The 27032-nt window shown below is 43.3% G+C and overlaps 1 protein-coding gene across 1 annotated transcript in view; it reads right to left on the bottom strand.

Moving 5' to 3' along the window:
- The window catches only part of STAB2 (stabilin 2), a 944658-nt gene that overhangs the window by 171075 nt on the left and 746551 nt on the right, over positions 1-27032 (bottom strand). The window contains exon 54 of the mRNA XM_078674824.1: positions 5381-5437. Coding sequence (XP_078530950.1) covers positions 5381-5437 — 57 coding nt within the window. The remainder of the gene's footprint in view (positions 1-5380; positions 5438-27032) is intronic.

The following is a 27032-nucleotide window of genomic DNA, read 5'->3' as shown; positions in this document are numbered from 1 at the left end:
CTATATAAGAATGCACATTATTGTTTCACTAATATTCGCGACGACCCTGTGGTGGTACAAAAGGGGGCACACTAGCAGTCACGTTGTTGTCGCAAATATCGCTTGCGATTAAATATTTATTTTTGGACACTTAACTTGTGTCACTAACACCTCCATTTCTGAACCATGGGGACAGAGTATCTCCACCCTGACCCCTTATGTGGGCTTTCACACATTTTCAGGGCCCTGAATCGTTCCCAATAGTTAAATTGGTGGCTGCAACTTTCTTTTCAGGTTGTGACCAGCCAATCAGAGCATTCCCGTTGGAGAGTGCATTCGCGATCCATTGCAAAACTTTCATAAAATATCTGCGCCCAGAGATATCACTATAATTTTAAACTTACATTTCTCATAAGTTACTGAACGGAATTACACCAAATAAGCAAAAGGCACTTCCTTGAACCGACATCTACCTCCCTGCCAAATTTGGTGTAAGCCCGTTCTGCGGCTCGGGCAAGAGAGGTGGCTAAAGGTTCGTATGGGAATTAACATTACAAATGCAACCTTATTTTGTGCCCCAAATTCTTTGTCCGCACTGTACGGATCACCCCCAAACTTTCCCAATCAAAAGTACCCACCGTGAAAGTTCTTCTTTAGAGAAGTCTACAGCAAAAACTGCTGAATGGAATTAGACCAAATTTTCAGGAAGCTAGATCTTGGACTACAGTCTGTGCTTTTTTGTGATTTGGTGTATATAAACATTCACTCGTTTTTGAGAAATTAAGGTTGAAAAATAATTGTACATTTGGACTGGTGGGTCCGCAATAGTCAATTTAAATTCTGATTGGCCGAGGAAGATTTTCTCCCGCGGTAGTCAGACTCTCGCGAGCGCGAGCACTCTGATTGGCTGCCAGATATATGAGATAAGTTTGGCTGGCAGCTGTTACAGGACTCGGGGATTAAAGCCCCTGTCCTGAAGTTATACTCAAAAAAGAAAGATATATGGAGGCAGTGTAAAAATACCCTGACCTTGTAGAAGAAAAAGACAAAGAAGAGAAAAAGGGCAAAAAATGCAGCGATCCTACAAAACTCTTGCGGGATCGAAGAAAAAGCTGTCCGGGCTGCATTCCTTAGTTATATGCTCCCGGGAGCACACACCAGGGTCAAAATCATCAAAAAAGGGGAGGGGGATTGCACGGTTCCTCCTCCCTGAGCCTCCAGAGGCTCCGGGGACGCCATTGCCTGTGCCATATTTATTTTAAAAAGGGCCATTAAATGCCCCGGGGCCCACTCCTGGAGCCAAAATGTGTTAAAAAGGGAGGGGGGGCATGCTGCACCCCTTCCCCAGCCACTAGAGGCCCCAGGGACCCCATCTCCTGGGGTCAAATTCTTTAATGAAGGGGAGTGGGATCAGCATGGCCCCCCTAACCAAGCCTCTAAAGGCTCTGGGGATGCCACCCCCAGGACAAAATGTATTAAAAAGGGGAGGGGGCCCACTCCTGGACCCTCTCCCAGAGCCATAAATGGCCGACCCCCAGGGACCCCATTCCCCAGGGCTAGCTCAGATGCTATGTCCCGGGGAGCCCACCCACGGGACACAGCGGTTTCCCTGCATGCAGGGAAACCTAGGCTTGCCCTCATGTGGTGGGAGCATTTTCAAAGCTCCCGCCAAGTGGGAAAAGGCTAAGGGGCCCATTAGGATGTCGGGCGGATCGCCACCACCATGCGGGAAGTGGCGATCCTCCCAACATCCTTGCCCGCCCGCCACCCATTTCCCCCTCGCCATATTACTATGGCGGGGGGGACTGCGGCGGAAGGAAACACCGCCCGCTGCTTTTCCGCACCGGTCACCTTGCGGCACCGCCTGCAGCAATGTTAAAAATACATGGCATGCATTTGCATACACAAAGCGGCAGGCACTGCGCAATGCCTGCCGCATTGTGTATGCCACTGTGGCAGGCGCATCCTAATTCCCCCCTCGGGACCCCCGCCCTTATGGCGGGCGGTCCCAATCCCCGGGAAGATGGCGGGCAGACTTTGTCCGCCCGCCATCCTAATGACCCTCTAAGTCCGCTCCCAGTGGGCTGGAGCTTCAAAAATGCTCCCGCCTGCTTGAAGTGGACTTTTGATCGGTTTCCCGGCCTGCCGTGTTGCTGGCAAGAAAACAGACCAAAAGGTTGCTCCTGGCAGTGGGGACCAGCACTAGGAGCTGCTCCCTGTGGATGGGAGCAATGTCTTGTACTGCTGACAATACTATCTACAGCAAAGGCTCTTGGTCTGGAACAGTTGGATCTACTTAACAGGATTCCTCCTGTATTCCTTAACCCCACTACTGTAACCTGCTGCAGAGGAATGCATATTTATCCATTTGGTTTCGCTGTTACAACTGCTCTTTTACTCCCCTCAATCTATTCTCTTGTTCTGTGTGTTCTTTGTGTGGTCTGAGGTATATGCTTCCTCACTTGAGCATGCACTGTCATTTAGCTCTGGTTAAGCTCTACTGACTTCAGGGCTTAGGCACTCCTAGCTGACTGTCTGGGTTTGGGAAAGGAGAGAGCGAGTAGCAGTATATCCTAGTAACACCTCTGGCTTGCTAGTTGCTTAGGCTCACCCCTATTCCCATTTCTGCTTCCCCCAGTGATCTTTCGGTTTTCCTTTCTTTCACCCAATGGCCAGTGTTTTGGGTGCTCCATCCTCATGCATCCAGCACCTGCCTTTGTGTCTATGTTTTAGCTCCTTGCGGGGTCCCCCAAGGTTCTTCACTGTCACCACTGTTATTTAATTTATACATCGCCCCTCTTATTTTCGCTCTACAACAGCTGGAGGTCTCTGTCTATAATTATGCAGATGATCTCCAGCTTATCTTTTCACTTTCTTCTTCTTCTGTGTCCATATCCAACTTTCACTCTGTTATGACCTTCATTCAGGACTAGATGAATCACAACCACCTGAAACTCTATCCCGACAAAACGGAAATGGTGTTGACGGGTGGTTGCTCCAGTCCTTGGTCCTCACTCTTTTGGCCCCCTTCCTTAGGTCCCCCACCCATCCCTGTTTCCTCGGTTAAAACTCTTGGTTTTAAATTTAATGACCAACTTTCCCTTCACTCCCAAGTCAGTGCGGTTGTTTCCTCAGCTTTTCTTTCCCTCCGGACTATACGTAAGGTCTCCCGGTTTTTCACCCCATCCGCCCTCAAACTCATACTTCTGGCTATGGTGACGTCCCGCTTGGACTACGGCAATGCCCTTTATTGTGGCATGCCGGCGTACCTCATGCGGCGTCTCCAGTTGGTCCAGAACCAGGCAGCCCGTCTTGTGTTTAACCTACCTAAGTGTCATCATGTCACGCCCCTTCTTAAATCTCTACACTGGCTCCCTGTTCAGCAACGTGCCCTCTTCAAACTTGGCTGCATCGTTTTTAATGCCCGGTCTGGTTCCGCCCCTGCCTTTATTAGCTCTGCTATCCATGATTACACCCCGACCAGAGAATTGCGCTCGTCCACCCAACAGCTTCTCACTGTTCCCCGTTTTAAACGGAAAAAATGGGGAGGATCCAAGTTTTCAACTGTGGCTCCTGTTTTCTGGAACTCTCTCCCACTTTCCTTGAGATCTTGTCCCCAGTACTCCCTTTTCCGCAAAGCTCTAAAAACTCTTCTTTTTTCCCAGGCATTTCCCTCTTAAATCTGTTCCTGGTTCCTAGTTCTTCTCGTTCATTTGGGTTTGTAGTACTACAAAAAGCGCCATGAAACCGCTCGGTGTACGCGCGCTCTAGAAATATTTTTAAACTCAAACTCAAACTCCTTCTTCAGTGTCCCCCTAGCGTATGGAGTATGGTCAGTGGGCCTTGTCATTTTGTAGACAGCACCTATGCAGTCCTCCAGGACACCACTCACTCCCCTCCACACCCATTCACCTCATTTAATCATGTTCCCTGTGCTCATGGGGAATTTCCTAATATTTACCAGTCGTGGATGAGGACCTGTGAGTCCCGCCCATGTCCTGTGTCGCCACTCTCTCTGTTTACACAAACACTGCATTTCACCTGCTCTGCCTTGACCAGAGACATATGTTAGCCTGAAGGGCTTTAGTTCTTAACCCTGAGGGACTCCAGACAGAGTCCTGCCCCTCACTCCAGCTTCGCCTATCTCCTTCTCCCTCAGCATGCTACTCAGGCTCATGGCCTGTGCAGGTAATAATTCATTTCCCCTCGTCGTCTGTCGAAATCCCCCCACCCGGCCCCACTGCCCCACCAATCTTACCTTCACAGGCTATGGTTGATGCTACCTCTCCCATGTGGCCTCTCTAGCTGCCACTTTCTCATCTTAATGGCTTCCTATAGCCGTGAAAGGTAGGACCCCATCTTTGTACTCATTTGCACATTTATGTTTTTTGGTGCCGGGGGCAACAGTTGTTCTCAGGTTTTTCACTACACTAATTGGACCCTTTCATCCATGACATGGTCAGGATGATTGAAACGATTGTCCTGGTCCTGTTGTCACCGAGCAGCCAGCCTTTTTAGGCAGGGCTATCTTGTTTGAACTCCAGCCACACCTCTCAATCTGTACTATTGTACAGTAAAGTACTGTTCTTGCAGGCTTCCGGAGTGTGTGCATTTTCGACAAGAGGCTCTGTGAAGGGTTTATAGTATCACATTTGTGTGTCTCATTTCCCCTATTATAGTCCAGAAGCGGGTGCTTGCTGGTCGAAGAAGTATGTTGATGCATTCGTACCTTGATGCTGAATCTGAGCCAGTGAGGTGAGTATGGAGCACTCACAAACATTGCTGTTCACCTATCTAATATTTGACAGGTACATTACTCATATGTGTAGCCTAAATCAAGATCATAATGGACAGTGATCACAGATGTACAATATATAATATAAACAGGAGAGAAAGTTATCACGGCAATTGGAACTCATGTAAATGAAGACCAAAGGCCGAGGTGCGTCAAGAAGAAGAAAAAGAATATGCGTGAAATTATTAAATAATCAGAATACATTTATGTACTTGATGAGGTAAAAAATGGACATCGAATTTTTGGTTGGAGCGGATAGTTTTTGTTTATAATGGTTTTTCCTTTCCTCTTTCTGAGTCAGTTCATTTTCTCCCCCCCATCCCTTCCTTTTCTCTCTCGGTCACACTATCTTCACTCTTCTCATTTCATTGTTCCTCAACTTTGTAACTGGTTACCTACCTGGTTGCTTCTTGTTTATTAATATTGCATTTATGATTTCACTCCCACCTGTTTGACAGTGTCCTGATGTTCAGCAACTTGCTTGAGGATAAATATGAATAACATTTCATGATTTTGACTCTATATATTTTCGTTTTTATAAAAAAAACATTTTTCACAGTGTAGCAATTTAGCCTGTGAGTGAAAGCAATTTTTAGTCAAGCTTACCGTGCTCTTACTACCAGAGGGGCATGATGGCATGGCGAAACAGTAGCCGCATGGTCCCTTCAAGAAAAAAAAGATATTCAAAGTTGTTATTAATAAACATTTGTAACTATTTAGTATTTGAATTGTATTGCTGGTATTTTAATAATTTAATCTAAATGAAGTCTCAGAATGCATTTCGGTCCCAAACTGTAGAGGTTCAACATACATTTGGATGCTTGGAATTCTTTAGTCAAAGTTTAGCAAACGTTTACGAATTTGAATATAGTGCATTAAAGAATTATAACTTAGTTACTGGATCTGTGCATCATTTTAGTATTCCCCATCCAGTGTGCACACTTTTACAGCACAGTACAATTAATTTGTTTAAAACATGTCCCTTTAAACTATTAACACCTTCGCTGCGGCGGCAGTTCCGCCGCAGCGCTAGGGGGGGGCCGTGCGGCGCTCCCATGCTCGTGACGGAGCTGTTCCGTCACGAGCATGGGAGCGCCGCGCCTCGGGAGCGCTGTGCTTGTGACGGAGCGGTTCCGTCACGGCCCTGCCCGCTCAATAGAACGCACCGCGCAGGCGCGCCGAGCGGGCCGTGACGGAACCGCTCCGTCACCAGCACAGCACGACCGAGGCTGGTGACGGAGCGGTTCCGTCACCAGCATGGAAGAGGTTAAATATCTGCAGGTTAATAACATAAACAAGAACAACGCATACCCTGTACTTGATCTCAGCAGTTGTTCCCTGCTAAATCTTAGCCTTTGGTAGACTCGCCCTACTATACATACCTTCCTTTCCGAGTCCTTTGTGAATTGTAAACTCTGAGCCACTATTGATCAGTCCAATAGCACTCTAACTCCACAAGACCGTACCACTTAAAGCACCACAGCAGACTTGCATCGCCATACAGTAGCGACGCGGCCACAGCAGTTCTCCTCTTACAAATGACATCATGTAATAACAATGTTATTTGCATTAGTTGGCATAACGTAAGAAATTGGTATTTGTTATTGTGGTCTCCCTGCATGTATGGCACAATATATAGGTTCCTATTAAGTATGTTTATTTCCACTATTTAGTTCTGTTCCAAGGGATTAATAAAAATGGTATATAAAGGGAATGTATGTAGGAAAATATAACTTAGTCACTATTGTTTCCATGCGATGGTCAGCACTAAATTTGATGGATGTGACAATTGAAAATCAAGTGAATCTATGTATGTGTGTGGAGATCGCACTCGTTTTTCTAACTAATGATTCCAACTGGTTAGGTATGTGTGCTATGTTAGATTAATGCCTGCTGACATTGATATATGAATTAGAAAGTGGCCCAGCCCCTGTTGGCTGCTGGGACTCTACCATGCAACTACAAAAAAGCAGTATTCCTTTTTACAATATTTTAATTCTCTTTCTCAGAATATTTTTATGCGTTAAAGCGTGAATAATCATTTGCATTATACATTTTCAAGCATGAGCAATACAAGAAAATAAAACTTTTTACACCCACAATTTCAATCAAAAGTAAATGACCCAATGCATTTCGGGGCTAAATGCCCCTTCGTCAGGGGTTCTGAAAAAAAGTCAAATAAAGGAAACATATTATACGATGCAAGTATTTCGTTATCATTTTTACTTTTTATACAAACAATCAATTATGTATCTGTTTTTTTAAAGAATAAAATGAATGATGTTAATGGGGTTTTAACAGTTGGTTAGAGATATCAGGAGTATATATTGAATTCTGGAGTTAAATGCAATTATAGACATAGGGTTCGAGTAACCTTATTTATAGATTTTCTTACCGATTCGATATGATTGAATTTTCGGAAATATAAGGTATATCAGATTTTGTTTCCAGTAGTGGCAATTATTTCTAGATGTAAACAAATACATGCAAGGTTTTTAATGGACTGATTTACACCATAAACACTTGATATCGTGTTGTTTGACTTAAGATTACCTGTCAAGTGACAGCGATATTCCTAAATAAACCTAAGGGAAACAATAAGTTGATTTTAAGGAGGCAGTCGACTGATATTCAGTTTTGACCGAACGTAACAGTACGAGTAAAGAGCAGTGTAATAATACACTGGTCTTACCTGCAAGTAGCGACGCTTGCGTGAATATTTGGCGTTTCTCATACAAAGTAATGAGTAAACTTAAAAGATAAAAGACCAGCGGTTAGCGATTCTGTTTAAAACAATAGCGGTCGGATTTCTAAACTGGAAGCGTACGCTGGACTTACCGAGAACGGGTTCGGTGAAAGCTGCAAAGTTTTCCGTGTCAAGGACGCAATTGAAGAGTCCTTTGTCTCTATCGACTTATAGTTGCAAGGTTCATCGACATAGAAATGAGACTTGCGTGATTGTTTTCGGCCGAAAATTATCAGAAATACTTCATGAGTATTCGGCAAAGAAATATAAAATGACTAAAGAATATAAATGAAAGATTTATGATGTTTGGGGTGAACAGAATATTTTTGTGAAAGCGAACGTCTATTGCAACAATGTCTTGTTGGCTATAGTCATAGAAAAGGGACTATTTATAAAAGGGGAATGAACTGTTAGTTTACCTTATTAGACAGGAATTTTTTTTAGTTTAAGTGGTGGAGTTTACTCGCATGTTATATAATTTTGGAAATTATTAACCTCACAGCGTAATTCTAGACATAAACAGTCAAAATCATCCAACCAAGTTGTGCGTATACAAAGACATTTTGATCAACTTATATAATCATCTGCAGATGCATATATACACGTTCTGATGGATATTCTAAACAGTTATATATACTCTCTGAATTCTAATATTTGTGTGTAAGTGCAAAAAAATATATGTATAGCGTGTGGGTTACAGGTAGCAATATGAATTTGATCTATAAGAAACAAATCATCTCTAATTTGTCATTCAATCAAAACGGTGTCAGGGTTTGTAATTTTCTTATCCAAAAAGCTTCTCGTTGAAGGAGGATTTTAGAGTTATCCAATCCTGGTTTTTGCGGTACTAGTTCAATAATTTGAAACTTCAGCTGTGCTATTTTATGGCGACGTTCTGTCCAATGCATTGCAAATGGTGATGGGGAACTTTGAGTGCGAATTCCACTCTTATGTTTAGAGAGTCTTATTTTCATTTTTCTCTCCGTTTTACCGACATATGCAAGTCCACAGGGACATTTTATCATGTACACTAGATGTTCTGCATCGCAATTTGCTGAATGTCTTAGTTGGATCTTTTCGTCACTTCTGGGGTGTTGAAGAATGTTACCCATGATAGCCTTATTGCAATTTTTGCAATTCCAACATTTAGTCGTGCTTTTGTGGTTGATCTGTTTTCCACTTTCTGGTGACTTAATGCGTTTTGTGAGTAGTTCTTTCAAATTTTGTGCCCGTTTGTAGGCAAAAAGTGGTTTCTCTTTGAACAATGGTCCAAAATCATTCTCTGTTTCCAGGATTTCCCATCGTTTTAAAATGATTTTCTTGATGTCTCGTGATGCTGATGAATATTTGGAAACGAAGACCATCCTTTTACTTGTTTTCTTTATTTTTTTCTCAAGTAATTTAGATCTAGGTATTGCATTGATTTTCGCTAATTGGATATCTAGTTGTTCTGGTGGATATCCTCACGCTATATATCTTCTCTTCTGCTCCTCAAGTGTATTGACACATGTTGTTTGTTCAGAGGTAATGAGTTTAATTCGCATGAATTGAGAAATAGGAAGATTGTTGATCAGAGTTTTAGGGTGAAAACTTTCATACAGCAGAGCTGTGTTCTTGTCCGTTGTTTTTCTGAAAACGCTAGTATGAATTTGTTTATTGTCCAATTTAATTAGGACATCCAAAAAAGGTAAAGCGCTCTTGTCAATATGATAAGTGAATTGAATTCTTGAGTCTACTTGATTGATGGTTTTAATGTTATTTGTTAATGATGTTTCGCTGTTCCTCCAAATCAAGAAAATGTCATCAATAAATCTTTTGTAGTAGATCAATGCATCTTGCCATCAGTGGCGGTGCGTCCATTGGGGGTGCTGGGGCGTTGCCCCACTACTAATACCATTCAAATTCTTTGTTCTACTTCTCCCACGCTAATTCCAATCAGGACTAATGATTGGAATTAACATCGGAGAACAGTATAACAGAACTACGGACATCGCGCTGAAGGGGGTGGGGCTGCGGCAGCGTTTGAGTGACAGCAGGCACGGCACTAAACAGCCACGTCACTGCATTGCTACTGAGCATGTTCGTTGTTGGGCTGATCATATTTACGATCAGCCCGCACTTGCGCACTAGTGTACCCCTTAAGAGACCGAGGGTTGCTTCATGCCGCAGCCCCCGTCTCCTAATGGGCAGATAGTATCCTTGCCCTCAGCCAATCCTGGGCCTGGCACGTAGAGAGGTTGCACAGTGATGTCGTAGCTGTTCCGGTTTGTTGAGGAGCGCGAGACCCCGGCCCAGGAGCAGTCGAGCAGAGGCGGCGCAGACCGGTAAGTTTTCTTTTATTATAATTAAATTTTAAACTTCCCCGGCGGCCTCCACCCCCCCGCGCGACCATCCCCCTCCTCCCCCCTCCCAAGTATTGCGAGCTGCGACTTTCATGTGTGTGTGTGGCTAGGCTAGCTCTTGAACCGTTGCGTGCATTCCCGCTATAAAACATTAACACTCTTTCAAGTGCAGAGTCAAGCCACTCTGCACTTCAAAGAGTGTTAATGTTTACATAGCGGGAACACGGACTGATTGGTCTGGTGCAGTCCAGGCAGTTAGGCCCGCGTCCTGCTTGAACCTTGCACGCAGCTGTGAATGCTTCAGAAGTGCATCGCAGGGATGCACCTTTGAAAGCAATGCTAAAGTAATTTGCATGCCAAAAACCAGCATCCGTTCTTTCTGCCTTGTGTGACAAACGCAAGAATGTTCCACTTGTCTTTAATAGGATAGGGTCTCTAATCGGGCACCAGCATAGTCGCAGAACTCTTTAAAAATCGCTCTCTGGTGCTAAATATTATACTTGCCTGTCAGATTTTTTTTTTCGTTTACCTAAATATTTGAACTCGATAAATGTTTTCCCACATCTACTGTGTTCCCCTGTACTTTCGTTTTGTGAATAGAGGTGGGGCCCAATCAGAAGCCAGTTAGCTAATTAGCCTCCCTGCAGGGTCATGCCTTTTATACGTTTATGTGTCGGTGAATCTGTTACATGAAAACTACCACCCCCTTTGATTCCACCTGGTAGTACTGATATCGCAGCCAGCACCAGGACACAAAGGAGGCTTGCGGACTCAGTAAAGGTTTACCTGCCCAACTTCTAATGGTGACCATCGATATGTAGGTGCAGGGAGATGTACACCCTGACCTGAGTTATGTTAGTGGACATCCAGTTTAATTTTTGAATTGTCCAGTTTCACATTATATCTAATCTAGATAGCATTAGGTCTGTTGCGCTAATTTTTGGCAGAGATTTCCAAAGAGTGGCTCCTCTTACTCAGAGACGTTTTGGGGCAGGGGCAAAGTGGGCTCTGGCCCAGGGCCCAAGACTTTCAAGGAGCCTCCTGACAGAGTGTGCACTGTTCTGCAGAAAATCTTGCCCTGATTACCTTGAATAATTCCTAATTGTTTAAAATACTGCTTTACTTTAATTTATTTTTGATGTGGGAATCTATACCATACATTTTGAAGAGACATATTGTGTTTACGTTTCACGTAACATCTATAAAAAAAGTTTTTTAGATCAAAACTACCTGACATATGAGAAATGTGAGGGTGTCCCCGAGATTATTTGCGGTAATGTTAGTGAGCTTCTGCTTTGTTACAACATTGAAAACAGTGGTAATAATGGACAGGCCTGGGTAATTGTTGATGCGCAGCATGGGAGAAGGGGGCACGCGCGCCTTATCTGGGCCCTGCTGCCCAGAGTTTGAAGAGCCCTGCCTGCCTATATTTATCCTGGCATGGCATGTGGGCAGTCATGGAGTGTTTTTGCTGTGAAAAAGTAACGTTTTACTTTCTGAATGATGTATTTCTTTGTTTTAAATACATGCGTCAACTGGTGCGTGAATGAGAGTAGGACTTTGCCACCACGCAGCAATATTGTGTAGAGTAGCAGAGGTTTTCCTTCTCAAGCTCCTTTAAAATTCGAGCAATAATTGCAAAGGATTTGGCAGAAAATAAACACGGGACTGGTGATGGATGGCTATCTGTATTTGATGGGGATGAAAGTGGTGGTAATCGTGATCTATGGGCTTGGGCAGGCTACAAACTCTATGACACGAAATGTTTTATTTTAATTTTTTTCAACTTGACTATAGAGTGCATAGTAAAAATAGAACGTTAACTATTGTAGTTGCACAGAAAAGGACAGTGATTGCATCATATGTATAGGTTACAGCAATATCCAGAAAGCCAGAGTTTTGTTTTTAGTATTGAGTTGCTGAGAATCTGAGAGACCATGAATACTGTGTCTAGTTTGAGCGTGGATAGAGCTGCAAGTGGGAGATACTGATTTAGTTAAAACAGGATATCCTTTTTGTGAAATTTAACTTGACACATCACCTCACTTCTATAACAAGTTTACCTATGACATGGTGCAGTAATGCAGTAATATATGGGGCAGCCGGTTTCTAGTGTTTTAATGTTTCAAGGATATGCATTCACAATTGTTTTATAAACCTTCATGCTTGCTCAAATGTGCTTTAAAATGCACCATTTGCCTACTCTTTTTTTCCAAATTTCTGGAGAATCCTCCCTCTCCACTGAACCTCCCCTTATGACAACCGTCTCACTAGCTTTTATTGCAACATGGCATTCATCCCCAACTTTTACGCCCCTCCACTTTGAAATGTCACCAGCCGCCGTTTGGTCAGCCATGATGTAGTCATGTTCAAATTTTGCCATGAATATATCGGCACCGTGCTATATGTCGGGCCCGGGCATCTTTTTACGCGGCGGAGTTCGGCAATAGCCTTAACCCTTCTAAAACCATCTTTAAAGTGGTAAAGGACCTTGTGGCAAAACGTGCCCCGGCCATAACAACGAGTTCCATCGTGCATTGTGAGGCCCTTGCCCGGTTCTTTTTAGGAAAAGTTCAAAACATCTATTCAACTTTTTCGGATACTAGGTTACCGGCAGGTACTCCACGCAACTTTGGCGGACATTTTCTGCTTCAGGTGCTACCCCCGTTGACACCCGAGGGCTTTACCATCTTGGCGCAGCAGGTGAAATCCGGGTCGCCCGCTGATCCGCTTAAGCCAGCCCTTTTCAGAGACCAGTTGTTTGTGGGGCGTACCTCGGTACTCTCCCTGATTAACATCTCACTGGCCTCAGGTACGGTTCCAACAAGCTGGAAGCGGGCTGTGGTTTCTCCTATTTTAAAGAAACCCTCTTTGGACCCGGAAAAGCCGGAAAACTACCGGCCTATTTCCCTGCTCCCCTGGCCGACCAAAGTCGTAGAGGCCCACGTGAACAAGGTTCTTTCCAACCACCTCACTTGCGCCAACATCTTAGACCCCACCCAGAACGGGTTTCGTGCTGGGCACAGCACGTAAACCGCCCTTCTCACCATGGCTGAACATCTCCGCACAGTGATGGATGCAGGACAGACGGCGGCGCTGGTATTATTAGATCTAAGCGCCGCCTTTGATACTGTCTCTCATTCCATCCTGTTGCACCGCCTGGAGGAGATTGGAGTGGGGGGGTCCGCCCTCCAGTGGTTCCAGTCCTTCCTCGATGGTCGTCTCTTCTGCGTGGCGATTCCTCCGTTCCAGTCCAGTTTCCATCCTCTGAAACAGGGAGTGCCGCAGGGATCCTCGCTGAGCCCCACGTTGTTCAATCTTTACGTGAGACCGCTAGCTGAGGTTGTCAGGCAGTGGGGTATGACAATGGTGTCATACGCCGATGACACCCAGCTAGCGGTTACGATCAGCGGGGATGCGGACCAGGATGCCCCCAGGTTTCAGAGTGGACTCAGAGCGGTGGCAAGCTGGATGAAGGCCAACTGCCTCCAGCTCAACGCGAAGAAGACCGAGATCATGATCGTCGGTAGAAGGGCAGATCTCTGGGGGGACAGGTGGTGGCCTTCGGAGCTTGGGCCGGCCCCCCGTCCGGTGACAGAATTAAAAAACTTGGGAGTGTGGATGGATCCCACTCTCAGCTTTGTGGGGCACACGAAGAAAACAGCAGCTTGCTGTTTTGGAATTCTCCGGGCTTTGCGACCAGTTCTGAAGTTTTTCGATTCTAATACACGGCAGTTGGTTATCCAGGCGACTGTTACATCGCGCCTGGACTATGCCAGCTCTCTACTGGTCGGCGCTAACTTGGCCGAAGTCACCCGCCACCAACGAGTGCAGAACGCGGCTGCCAGAGCCATCGTTGGTCTTCCCAGATCCTGCCCTGTTTCCGGCACTCTGAAAGCGCTGCACTGGCTGCCGGTTAGAGCAAGAATCCAGTTTAAAGTGCTGTGCCTGTCTTTTAAGATCCTAAAGGGCACGGCCCCTCTAACTCTTACGGGTCTTCTGTCCTGGTATGTCCCCACCCGTCACCTGAGATCCTTGGGCCAAGCTCTTGCCATCACTCCGCGTTACAAGCTGTGCCGTATTGGTGGTCGTTCCTTCCGGGTCAAAGCGGCCGAACTCTGGAATTCTCTCCCGGTGGAGATTCGGCTGTTGGAAGACCTTCTTTCTTTCCGCAAGGCGATAAAAACTTTCCTGTTTTAAATCTTATTTTCCTACTTTTAGCTGTTGTGTTTCCTGTGGTTGTTGCGTGTTACCTTGACATGCGCTGGGACGCCCCTTGGCTGGGGCAGCTGTGCGCAGTACAAATTCACGTAACATAACATAACATATACACAAGCTCCTGGAAAACCCATAGCGGTGCCATTGAGTTGTAAATAGTACTCATCTTGCCACATGAAGTAATTATTTTCCAGGCAAAATTCTAGAAGTTGAATTATGAAGCACTTCAAAGTCTCTGGTTTGTCTTGTTGTAATAGAGCCCATTCTATTGCTTCAATTCCTAGTGCATGTGGGATGGAAGTGTAAAGCGCTACAACATCTATAGAACACAAAATTAGATTCTCATGTGTCTCAAGGCAAACGGTTGATAAGCTTCTTAGTAAATCAGATGTGTCTTCTATGTAGCTTGACCATTGCTGAATGAACGGTTGCAGATGATAATCAATGAATCTTCCAGAGTTTTCGAAGATTGATTCACATCCTGATACTATTGGCCTGAAGGGGGGATTTCTTAAGTCTTTATGAATCTTGGGAAGGAAATACATTTTAGGTCTCCTTGGGTGAGTTTGCCATAAGTATCTTTTGGTGTTGAGATCGATCCAGTTAATTTGCTCAGCTTGGTCTAAAATTGCACTTAATGTTTTCATCAAATCATTTGTTGGATCTATGCGCAATTTTGTATAAACGTCTGGGTCTATGACATGTTCTGTACCTTTTTTGAGATAGAAGTCTTGATCCATTATAACTAGTCCTCCTCCTTTGTCTGCTTTTTGGATTGTGATTGCCTCATTCATTGCTAGTGCTTGTAGAGCACTGTATTCTGCTCGTGTTAAATTTTTCAAGTTTCTTTTGTATTTAATTTTGCTTGAATCGGCTTTCACTAAAGTTTCGAAAGTGTCCAAACTTTTGTGGGATATTGGGGCGAGAAAGACACTTTTTGCCTACAAACGAGCACAAAATTTGAAAGAACTACTCACAAAACGCATTAAGTCACCAGAAAGTGGAAAACAGATCAACCACAACGGCACGACTAAATGTTGGAAATGCAAAAATTTCAATAACGCTATCATGGGTAACATTCTTCAACACCCCAGAAGTGGCGAAAAGATCCAACTAAGACATTCAGCAAATTGCGATGCAGAACATCTAGTGTACATGATAAAATGTCCCTGTGGACTTGCATATGTCGGTAAAACGGAGAGAAAAATGAAAATAAGACTCTCTGAACATAAGAGTAGAATTCGCACTCAAAGTTCCACATCACCATTGGCAATGCATTGGACAGAACGTCGCCATACAATAGCACAGCTGAAATTTCAAATTATTGAACTAGTACCGCAAAACCCAGGATTGAATAACTCTAAAATCCTCCTTCAACGAGAAGCTTTTTGGGTAAGAAAATTGCAAACCCTGACACCGTTTGGATTGAATGACAAATTAGAGATGATTTGTTTCTTATAGATCAAATTCATATTGCTACCTGTAATCCACTGAAGACCCCACACGCTATACATATATTTTTTTGCACTTACACACAAATATTAGAATTCAGAGAGTATATATATAACTGTTTAGAATATCCATCAGAACGTGTATATATGCATCTGCAGATGATTATATGAGTTGATCAAAATGTCTTTGTATACGCACAACTTGGTTCGATGATTTTGACTGTTTATGTCTAGAACTACGCTGTGAGGTTAATAATTTCCAAAATTATATAACATGCGAGTAAACTCCACCACTTAAACTAAAAATGTTTCCTGTCTAATAAGGTAAACTAAAAGTTCATTCACCTTTTATAAATAGTCCCTTTTCTATGACTATAGCCAACAAGACATTGTTGCAATAGACGTTCGCTTTCACAAAAATATTCTGTTCACCCCAAACATCATAAATCTTTCATTTATATTCTTTAGTCATTTTATATTTCTTTGCCGAATACTCATGAAGTATTTCTGATAATTTTCGCCCAAAAACAATTACGCAAGTCTCATTTCTATGTCGATGAACCTTGCAACTATAAGTCGATAGACTCTTCAATTGCGTCCTCGACACGGAAAATTTTGCAGCGTTCACCAAACCCGTTCTCGGTAAGTCCAGCGTACGCTTCCAGTTTAGAAATCCGACCGCTATTGTTTTAAACAGAATCGCTAACAGCTGGTCTTTTATCTTTTTAGTTTACTCATTACTTTGTATGAGAAACGCCAAATATTCACGTAAGCGTCGCTACTTGCAGGTAAGACCAGTGTATTATTACACTGCTCTTTACTCGTACTGTTACGTTCGGTCAAAACTGAATATCAGTTGACTGCCTACTTAAAATCAACATATTGTTTCCCTTAGGTTTATTTAGGAATATCGCTGTCACTTGACAGGTAAGCTTAAGTCAAACAACACGATATCAAGTGTTTATGGTGTAAATCAGTCCATTAAAAACCTCGCATGTATTTGTTTACATCTAGAAATAATTGCCACTACTGGAAACGAAATCTGATATACCTTATATTTCCGAAAATTCAATCATATCGAATCGGTAAGAAAATCTATAAATAAGGTTACTCGAACCCTATGTCTATAATTGCATTTGACTTCAGAATTCAATATATACTCCTGATATCTCTAACCAACAGTTAAAACCCAATTAACATCATTCATTTTATTCTTTAAAAAAACAGATACTTAATTGATTGTTTGTATAAAAAGTAAAAATGATAACGAAATATTTGCATCGTATAATATGTTTCCTTTATTTGACTTTTTTTCAGAACCCCTGACGTAGGGGCATTTAGCCCTGAAATGCATTGGGTCATTTACTTTTGATTGAAATTGTGGTTGTAAAAAGTTATATTTTCTTGTATTGCTCATGCTTGAAAATGTATAATGCAAATGATTATTCACGCTTTAATGCATAAAAATATTCTGAGAAACAAAATCAAAATATTGTAAAAAGGAATACTGCTTTTTTGTAGTTGCATGTTAGAGTCCCAGCAGCCAACAGGGGCTGGGCCACTTTCTAATTCATATATAAATGTCAGCAGGCATTAATCTAACATAGCACACATACCTAACCAGTTGGAATCATTAGTTAGAAAAACGAGTGCGATCTCCACACACATACATAGATTCACTCCATTCTGCAAACGTGGACATCAGCACCACCCACTAAAATGTCTTTCGAAACAATTGCAAATATTACGGATAACCGAGCGTCTACTAAAACATATACAACAGATGAAGCTTCAGACATATACAACCTCATAAAGGAAACAAATACATTCGATGCCCAAAGTGGATCAATAGCTCAACAATTGCGTCAACTTGAATATCTAACCAGACGCGAATTAAATCAACGTTTACACGCCTCCACGCTAATTCAGTATCATCGCGTGAAGAGGATCCCACGTGGCCTCAGGTTAGCAATTCGTCCTATGCTTTTCAGGCTCAACAATAACCCACAATTCATGGAGAAATGGTTTAGTATCCTCAACAAATGTTCTCTTGATTTGATTTTGCTTCTAATAGAAGAACTTTCTAAAACAATAAAAGACCTTGAAGAAGAAATATTCAATGCCAAACAAGACCTATCAGTTCGAATGGAATCAGAACCATGGGGAAAATTTCTGGAAGACCTTAATACTCGTCTAGATAAATACGGCAAGGAGTTACAAGAGACCAAATTACGTAAATTCAAAAGGGATACAATCGACTACAAGTTGAATGAAGCTTACACTTGGGCGGAAGTCTATGCACAACGAAGATACAGTGGCAAAAGAACACAACCAACCTCTTCTGAAGAGAGTGTTGTGTCAGACAGTGATACGAATATATCCAGACAACCAGCTAGTCAATTATCAAGTCATAAACCATCAGACAAAACGAAAGACTCTTCAACACCTTCGCAAGACACCACCAACATAGCAACATCGTCAACTCCTTTTTTAGAGAAGGGAGGAGCACAAGGCAGACCACCAAATCATGCAACTTCCAAACAGTTCGAAAGAAAACAAGACGAGGAAAAAGAAAGAGAAAAAGAGAAGAAGAAAGGTTTAAGAAGCCAGGGGAAAATCTCGTAGTTAACATCTCTCAATATCATCTATCTAGATTTGAAGAACATTTATTGAATAAAGGCACAACATTCGTCAGTGCCTACCATACCTCAGAATTGGAAACAGAAGTTGCACTTTTTAAATTCATGAGAATTCTTCGCCTGAAGCATTTTTTCACAAATGTCAATCCCATAGAATCAACTGATGATTCTATAACCCAATTCAAACCAAAAAGTGTCTTTCTCGTCCCAATATCCCACAAAAGTTTGGACACTTTCGAAACTTTAGTGAAAGCCGATTTAAGCAAAATTAAATACAAAAGAAACGTGAAAAATTTAACACGAGCAGAATACAGTGCTCTACAAGCACTAGCAATGAATGAGGCAATCACAATCCAAAAAGCAGACAAAGGAGGAGGACTAGTTATAATGGATCAAGACTTCTATCTCAAAAATGGTACAGAACATGTCATGGACCCAGACATATATACAAAATTGCGCATAGATCCAACAAATGATTTGATGAAAACATTAAGTGCAATTTTAGACCAGCTGAGCAACTTAACTGGATCGATCTCAACACCAAAAGATACTTATGGCAAACTCACCCAAGGAGACCTAAAATGTATTTCCTTCCCAAGATTCATAAAGACTTAAGAAATCCCCCCTTCAGGCCAATAGTATCAGGATGTGAATCAATCTTCGAAAACTCTGGAAGATTCATTGATTATCATCTGCAACCGTTCATTCAGCAATGGTCAAGCTACATAGAAGACACATCTGATTTACTAAGAAGCTTATCAACCGTTTGCCTTGAGACACATGAGAATCTAATTTTGTGTTCTATAGATGTTGTAGCGCTTTACACTTCCATCCCACATGCACTAGGAATTGAAGCAATAGAATGGGCTCTATTACAACAAGACAAACCAGAGACTTTGAAGCGCTTCATAATTCAACTTCTAGAATTTTGCCTGGAAAATAATTACTTCATGTGGCAAGATGAGTACTATTTACAACTCAATGGCACTGCTATGGGTTTTCCAGGAGCTTGTGTATATGCCAATATATTCATGGCATAATTTGAACATGACTACATCATGGCTGACCAAACATGGCAAGATGGATTGATCTACTGCAAAAGATTTATTGATGACATTTTCTTGATTTGGAGGAACAGCGAAACATCATTAATAAATAACATTAAAACCATCAATCAAGTAGACTCAAGAATTCAATTCACTTATCATATTGACAAGAGCACTTTACCTTTTTTGGATGTCCTAATTAAATTGGACAATAAACAAATTCACACTAGCGTTTTCAGAAAACCAACAGACAAGAACACAGCTCTGCTGTATGAAAGTTTTCACCCTAAAACTCTGATCAACAATCTTCCTATTTCTCAATTCATGCGAATTAAACGCATTACCTCTGAACAAACAACATGTGTTAATACACTTGAGGAGCAGAAGAGAAGATATATAGCGCGAGGATATCCACCAGAACAACTAGATATCCAATTAGCGAAAATCAATGCAATACCTAGATCTAAATTACTTGAGAAAAAATAAATAAAACAAGTAAAAGGATGGTCTTCGTTTCCAAATATTCATCAGCATCACGAGACATCAAGAAAATCATTTTAAAACTATGGGAAATCCTGGAAACAGAGAATGATTTTGGACCATTGTTCAAAGAGAAACCACTTTTTGCCTACAAACGGGCACAAAATTTGAAAGACATCTCACAAAACGCATTAAGTCACCAGAAAGTGGAAAACAGATCAACCACAAAGGCACGACTAAATGTTGGAATTGCAAAAATTGCAATAACGCTACCATGGGTAACATTCTTCAACACCCCAGAAGTGGCGAAAAGATCCAACTAAGACATTCAGCAAATTACGATGCAGAACATCTAGTGTACATGATAAAATGTCCCTGTGGACTTGCATATGTCGGTAAAACGGAGAGAAAAATGAAAATAAGACTCTCTGAACATAAGAGTAGAATTCGCACTCAAAGTTCCACATCACCATTGGCAATGCATTGGACAGAACGTCGCCATACAATAGCACAGCTGAAGTTTCAAATTATTGAACTCGTACCGCAAAAACCAGGATTGGCTAACTCTAAAATCCTCCTTCAACGAGAAGCTTTTTGGATAAGAAAATTGCAAACCCTGACACCGTTTGGATTGAATGACAAATTAGAGATGATTTGTTTCTTATAGATCAAATTCATATTGCTACCTGTAATCCACTGAAGACCCCACACGCTATAAACTTTGCAGCGTTCACCGAACCCGTTCTCGGTAAGTCCGGCGTACGCTTCCAGTTTAGAAATCCGACCGCTTTTGTTTTAAACAGAATCGCTAACCGCTGGTCTTTTATCTTTTTAGTTTACTCATTACTTTGTATGAGAAACGCCAAATATTCACGCAAGCGTCGCTACTTGCAGGTAAGATCAGTGTATTATTACACTGCTCTTTACTCGTACTGTTACGTTCGGTCAAAACTGAATATCAGTCGACTGCCTCCTTAAAATCAACTTATTGTTTCCCTTAGGTTTATTTAGGAATATCGCTGTCACTTGACAGGTAAGCTTAAGTCAAACAACACGATATCAAGTGTTTATGGTGTAAATCAGTCCATTAAAAACCTCGCATGTATTTGTTTACATCTAGAAATAATTGCCACTACTGGAAACGAAATCTGATATACCTTATATTTCCGAAAATTCAATCATATCGAATCGGTAAGAAAATCTATAAATAAGGTTACTCGAACCCTATGTCTATAATTGCATTTGACTCCAGAATTCAATATATACTCCTGATATCTCTAACCAACTGTTAAAACCCCATTAACATCATTCATTTTATTCTTTAAAAAAACAGATACATAATTGATTGTTTGTATAAAAAGTAAAAATGATAACGAAATACTTGCATTGTATAATATGTTTCCTTTATTTGACTTTTTTCAGAACCCGTGACGAAGGGGCATTTAGCCCCGAAATGCATTAGGTCATTTACTTTTGATTGAAATTGTGGTTGTAAAAAGTTTTATTTTCTTGTATTGCTCATGCTTGAAAATGTATAATGCAAATGATTATTCACGCTTTAATGCATAAAAATATTCTGAGAAACAGAATTAAAATATTGTAAAAAGGAATACTGCTTTTTTGTAGTTGCATGTTAGAGTCCCAGCAGCCAACAGGGGCTGGGCCACTTTCTAATTGAAAATCAAGCGCACAGGCATTATCAAATAATACATCAAGGGAAATGTCAATATAAACTCGCACTTCTGGGTATTTCATTGATGCTTTATGTAAATGCATACCTGAAATGTGAAACCAAATCATTACGTTTATTTGTACCCTGATTTGCTGGTAAAACATTTGTAATTGTAATTGCGCCCAAAACACACACTTAAATCACACTTCTATCGCTGAAATGGAGGGAGTTTACTTGGTTATGTGTTTACAAGGAAATCATGTGATTAAAACATTTGTTTGAGTGTAGGTTCTGCAATTAAGTCAGATGAACACAGAGTTAGAAGTAGGTTTGCACCCGCAAATCAAAATAAAAAAATAATCCCAGTAAATTGAACTTTTTAAACTTTGATTTGCTGGTGCAACATTGCATTTGATTATGAATGCAGGTGAGTTACTTTTACAACATGCGTCTAGGCAAAGGCTTTGTATCACTTAATTTTGTAAAAGCTCTCCAAAATGGAGTCTTTGAGTTGAAGTGATGGAAGTGTGATTTAGCCATGTGGTTTGAAAGTCAATCACGGGCACGCAGAATTGCAAGTATATCATACTGATGCTGGACCGGAGTGTTTGCATACACCAATCATGTGTAAAATAGTTAAACAGTCACCCTCGTAAAGAAGCTCCTGGCATTTGACCTCGGTCTTTGAATGCACAGCAAAGGTGACAAGATAAGAACAAGATTTACAGTCACATTTACATAGGAGCTTGGACCAGCGAGTGAAAACATGAGCGCTCATGTTAACTACTCTTTAAAAAAGAAGTAGCTCCTGAAACAGATTCTAAAATAGAAGCAGTGGAGGGATATTGTAATTGGTCCATGCTCTTGGCGAGGGCTAAGCACAGGAAGAGTCATGACAAATGCATCCCATGGGCAAATGGGGAGAAAGAATATGAGAGTGACGATGGAGCGAGCAGATGATGACAGTATGGTCTGGCTGAAGCCCGCAAAATACATACATGTTTCTTCGAATCGAGACAGCACAGGCTTTGTCTAGCCAAGACCTAAAGAACAAGTTACTTACCTTCGGTAACGCTTTTTCTGGTAGATACGATATCTGCCCGTGGATTCCTCACCTTGTGAATATCCGCTTGCGTCAGCAACATTCGGAAATTCTTTTTGTAGCTTCGTGCCGACGTGGACTTGGACGTCATAGAGGCACGGCATCGCTCGCGACTCCGCTGACGTCACCGACGCCTATAATAGGCCCACGCCGGCGTGATGACATCACTTCCACCCTTTTTTCCGTGCCTTCGAGGCACACGGACGGACCAATGACAGTAGACATATACACAGTATACGCAGTACAAATATCAAGGTAACACACACAGTGTGAAGCAAATGCAATAAAACATTTGAAATAAACAACTCCTTGACAATAAAATAAAAACATTACAGAAAACTCTGGTATAGAAGAGTGGACAACGGGGAGGCGGGTGGGTCAGTGAGGAATCCACAGGCAGATATCGTATCTACCAGAAAAAGCTTTACCAAAGGTAAGTAACTTGTTCTTCTGATAGATACATCTGCCGTGTGGATTCCTCACCTTGTGAATAGAGTCCCACAGCAGTCCCCACTCCCGGAGGAGGGTGTCCACTCTTCTAAGCCAGGAAATCCTGAAGGACTGAGCGTGCAAAGTGACCGTCCCTCCTCACCTCGGAATCCAAGCAGTAATGCTTCACGAAAGTGTGGAGGGAAGACCAAGTTGCCGCTCTACAAATATCCTCTACAGGAACACCTCTAGCCAAAGCTGAGATTGAAGACTTAGCTCTAGTAGAAAGAGCCCTTATGCCCTCTGGTGGTTCCTTACCGGCCAAAGAGTAGCAGATCTTGATACAGAGGACGATCCATCTTGACAAAGTTCTTTTATGGACCGCTCTTCCTTTCTTGCAGCCAGCAAACCCAATGAAGAGCTGGTCATCCAAACGAAAGTCTTTAGATCTGTCCAAGTAAAAGGACACCGCCCTTTTGGGGTCCAGACGGTGCAGTCTCTCTTCCTCCTTAGAAGGGTGAGGGGGAGGATAGAAGGTAGGAAGGGTAATGGACTGTCCTAGATGGAAGGGAGTTACCACCTTAGGCAGAAAAGCAGCCCTGGTCCTAAGAACCATTCGATCAGCATGAATGGTCAAGAAAGGGGGCTTGTAACTAAGAGCTTGAAGCTCAATTACCCTCCTTGCCGAGGTTATTGCAACGAGGAAGACTGGCTTAAGAGTCAGAAGCCTCATAGGACATTTGTGAAGAGGCTCGAAAGGAGCACCCATCAAAAAAGTCAAAACAAGTTTTAAGTCCCACTGAGGTACAATAAAAGGAGTAGGAGGGAACTTATTTGTGAGGCCCTTCAAAAACCTTAAAACCACAGGAGATTTAAAAAGAGATGGCTGGTCAGGCAAACAGAGAAAAGCCGACAGCGCTGAAAGATAACCCTTCACTGTGGCAACAGCAAGCCCCTGTTGCGCCAGAGAAAGGGCAAACTGGAGAACATCAGACAAATGGGTTCTCAAAGGGTCAATAGATTTATCCCCACACCACGTGACAAATTTTGACAATCTATAAGAATAGATGGACTTAGTGGATTCACGCCTGGCCGACAAGATGACATCCACCACGTCAGGCGGGAGAGAAAAGGAATTCAGGTTGCCCCGTTCAATCTCCAGGCATGAAGGTGTAAAGTCTGGAGGTGGGGGAATAGAACCTGCCCTTCCATCTGAGAGAGGAGGTCTGCCCTGAGAGGGAGACGGAGCGGCGGGTGAGAGGAGAGGTGGAGAAGATCTGTATACCACACCCTTCTTGGCCAGTCCGGGGCGACCAATATGACTTGGGCCCGGTCCTGGCGAATCTTCCTCAGAACCCGAGGAATCAAAGGTATGGGAGGAAACGCGTAATGGAGTTGATTTCCCCAACTCAACTGGAACGCGTCCCCCAAGGCTCCTTGCATCGGATACTGGAGACTGCAGAAAGACAGGCAGTGAGAATTCTCGCAAGTGGCGAACAGGTCCACCCGAGGAGTCCCCCACATCTGAAAGATGTCGTGAACCACCTCCGGGTGAAGCCTCCACTCGTGGTCGGCAGAGAACTGCCGACTGAGACTGTCTGCACGAACGTTCAGAACTCCGGCCAGATGATTTGCCATCAGACTCAGGTCTCAGGACCAGAGACGCAAAGCCTCTCTGCGGAGACACTTCGACCCCACTCCTCCCTGTTTGTTGATGTACCACATCGCGGTCGTGTTGTCCGTCAGGACCTGGACCGAATGACCGCGAAGGGAGGGGAGGAAGGCCTTGAGCGCCAAACGTATCGCCCACAATTCTAGAAGGTTGATGTGAAGCAACCTTTCCTCTGGAGACCAAAGACCCTTGACCTCCAGATCCCCCAGATGAGCACCCCACCCTAGAGTGGATGCATCCGTTATCACTGTGGTCACCGGATGAGGCAACTGAAAAGGCTTCCCCTGAGACAGGTTGCCTTCCACGCCCCACCAAGACAGATCCGCCGCAGCTTCTCTGGAGATCCTCACTGACTCCCTGAGATCTCCGTTGTGCTGATACCACTGCCTGCGGAGGCACCACTGGAGTGCCCTCATGTGCCAGCGTGCATGGTTGACCAACAGAATGCATGAAGCCATCAGACCGAGCAGGCGAAGGACCTTTAGGACTGGAACGACCGCTCCATTGTAAAATAAAGGAATCATTTCCTGTATGTCGCGAATCCTTTGAGGAGGAGGGAATGCGCGACATACAGTTGTGTCCAGTACAGCACCTATGAACAGGTTGCGCTGGGAGGGCACCAGGTGAGACTTGGGTAAATTTATCGAAAAACCCAACCTGTACAACAACTGGGTTGTCTCCTGCAGATGATGGAGCACTCTCTCTGACGACCCTGCTTTGATCAGCCAGTCATCCAAATAAGGGAATACAGGAATCCCTGACCTCCTGAGATGCGCCGCCACCACCGCCATCACCTTGGTGAAGACTCGAGGCGCAGTAGTAAGCCCAAACGGAAGGACCGCAAACTGATAGTGCTGCGATCCCACCGTAAAACGGAGATACTTCCTGTGCGACTTCAGGATTGGGATGTGAAAGTACGCATCCTGCAAGTCGAGCGACACCATCCAGTCTTCTTCCAGCAGTGCCTGAAGAACCTGAGCAAGGGTGAGCATCTTGAATTTTTCTTGTTTCAGAAACAAATTCAAGATCCTGAGATCCAGGATTGGACGAAGCCTGCCGTCCTTTTTGGGAATCAGGAAATACCGGGAGTAGCATCCCTGACCCCTTTCCTGCTCTGGGACCACCTCTATCGCACCCTTTCTTAACAGAGATTGAACTTCCTCCTGTAGGAGTAACATATGTTCCTCTGAGCAATATCCCTGGCAAGGAGGGTAATTGGGAGGAAATTCCCAAAAGGGAAGGGCATACCCATTTTCTACGAGATTGAGAACCCAAATATCTGATGTAACCGATTCCCAATCCCGTAGTAAGTGGGTAAGCCGACCCCCCCACCGGACCCACATGATCCTGAATGGCGGATCTAGGGCTGCTTTTCTGTGGCTGGGGGGTTTGAGGAGGTGGAGGAGGAAGAGGTTTGACGTCCTCGAAGACGACCCCTTTGCTTTCCCCTGTATGACCTGTACAAGGTGTTCTGCTGCTGCAGCTGTTGTTGTTGCTGCTGCTGACCTTGTCTAAAGTTCTGAAAAGAAGAGCGCCCAAACCCTCTGAACTTTTTGGACGAAGCACCTCTAATCTGAAGGCCCAAAGATCTAGCAGTAGCTCTGCTATCTTTAAACCTTTCGAGGGCTGTTTCTGCCTTCTTGCCAAACAGTCCTTCTCCGTCAAAAGGCAGATCCAAAAGCGCTGCCTGAACATCAGCAGAAAAATCCAAGGACTTTAGCCAAGCTGATCTCCGTGTAGCAACTGCAGTACCCATAATTCTAGCCACAGAATCAGCCGTGTCAAGACCGCTCTGAATTCCCTGGCGTGCCGCTGCTTGGGTGTCAGACAATACCTCCTCAAAATCACTCCTGTTCTCATCAGGGATCTTAGGAGCCAAAGCACGCATTGACTCCATAAGTGTGTGTACATACCTCCCCATGAGACAAGTGGCATTTGTAGATTTTAAGGCTATACTAGCAGACGAGAAAGTTTTCTTGGCCAACTGATCTTGTTTCTTAGCCTCCTTGTCCCCAGGAACTTGGGGAAAAGCACTTATAGATTTCTTAGAGCATGCAGCCTGAATCACTAGCCTCTCTGGAGAAGGGTGAGATGTTAAGAAAGCAGGGTCCTCTGGAGCCACCCTATATCTCCTAGCCACACTCTTGGAAACAGCAGGAGCAGAGAGCGGCTTCTTCCAAACCTCCATAATGGGCTCAGTTAATGCTTCATTAAATGGAAGTAAAGGCTCCACAGCCGAACTTGGAGAGTGAAGAACTTCTGTCAGTAGGTTCGATTTAAATTCAACTGTTGGTAAAGTTAAATTTAAAAGACCAGCAGCCTTCTTCATTACCACATGATATGGTTGGACATCCTCTGAAGGCGTATCATGTCCAGAAGGTAATTCCCACTCTGGGGAAAAATCAAGGCCACTGGCATCAGACAGCTCTTCAAAACAGTCTTCTCCCAGCTCACCTTCTTC

Source organism: Lissotriton helveticus, chromosome 1_1, assembly GCF_964261635.1.
Source record: "Lissotriton helveticus chromosome 1_1, aLisHel1.1, whole genome shotgun sequence".
Lineage (NCBI taxonomy): Eukaryota > Metazoa > Chordata > Amphibia > Caudata > Salamandridae > Lissotriton > Lissotriton helveticus.
This window is presented reverse-complemented; position numbering and strand designations above follow the sequence as displayed.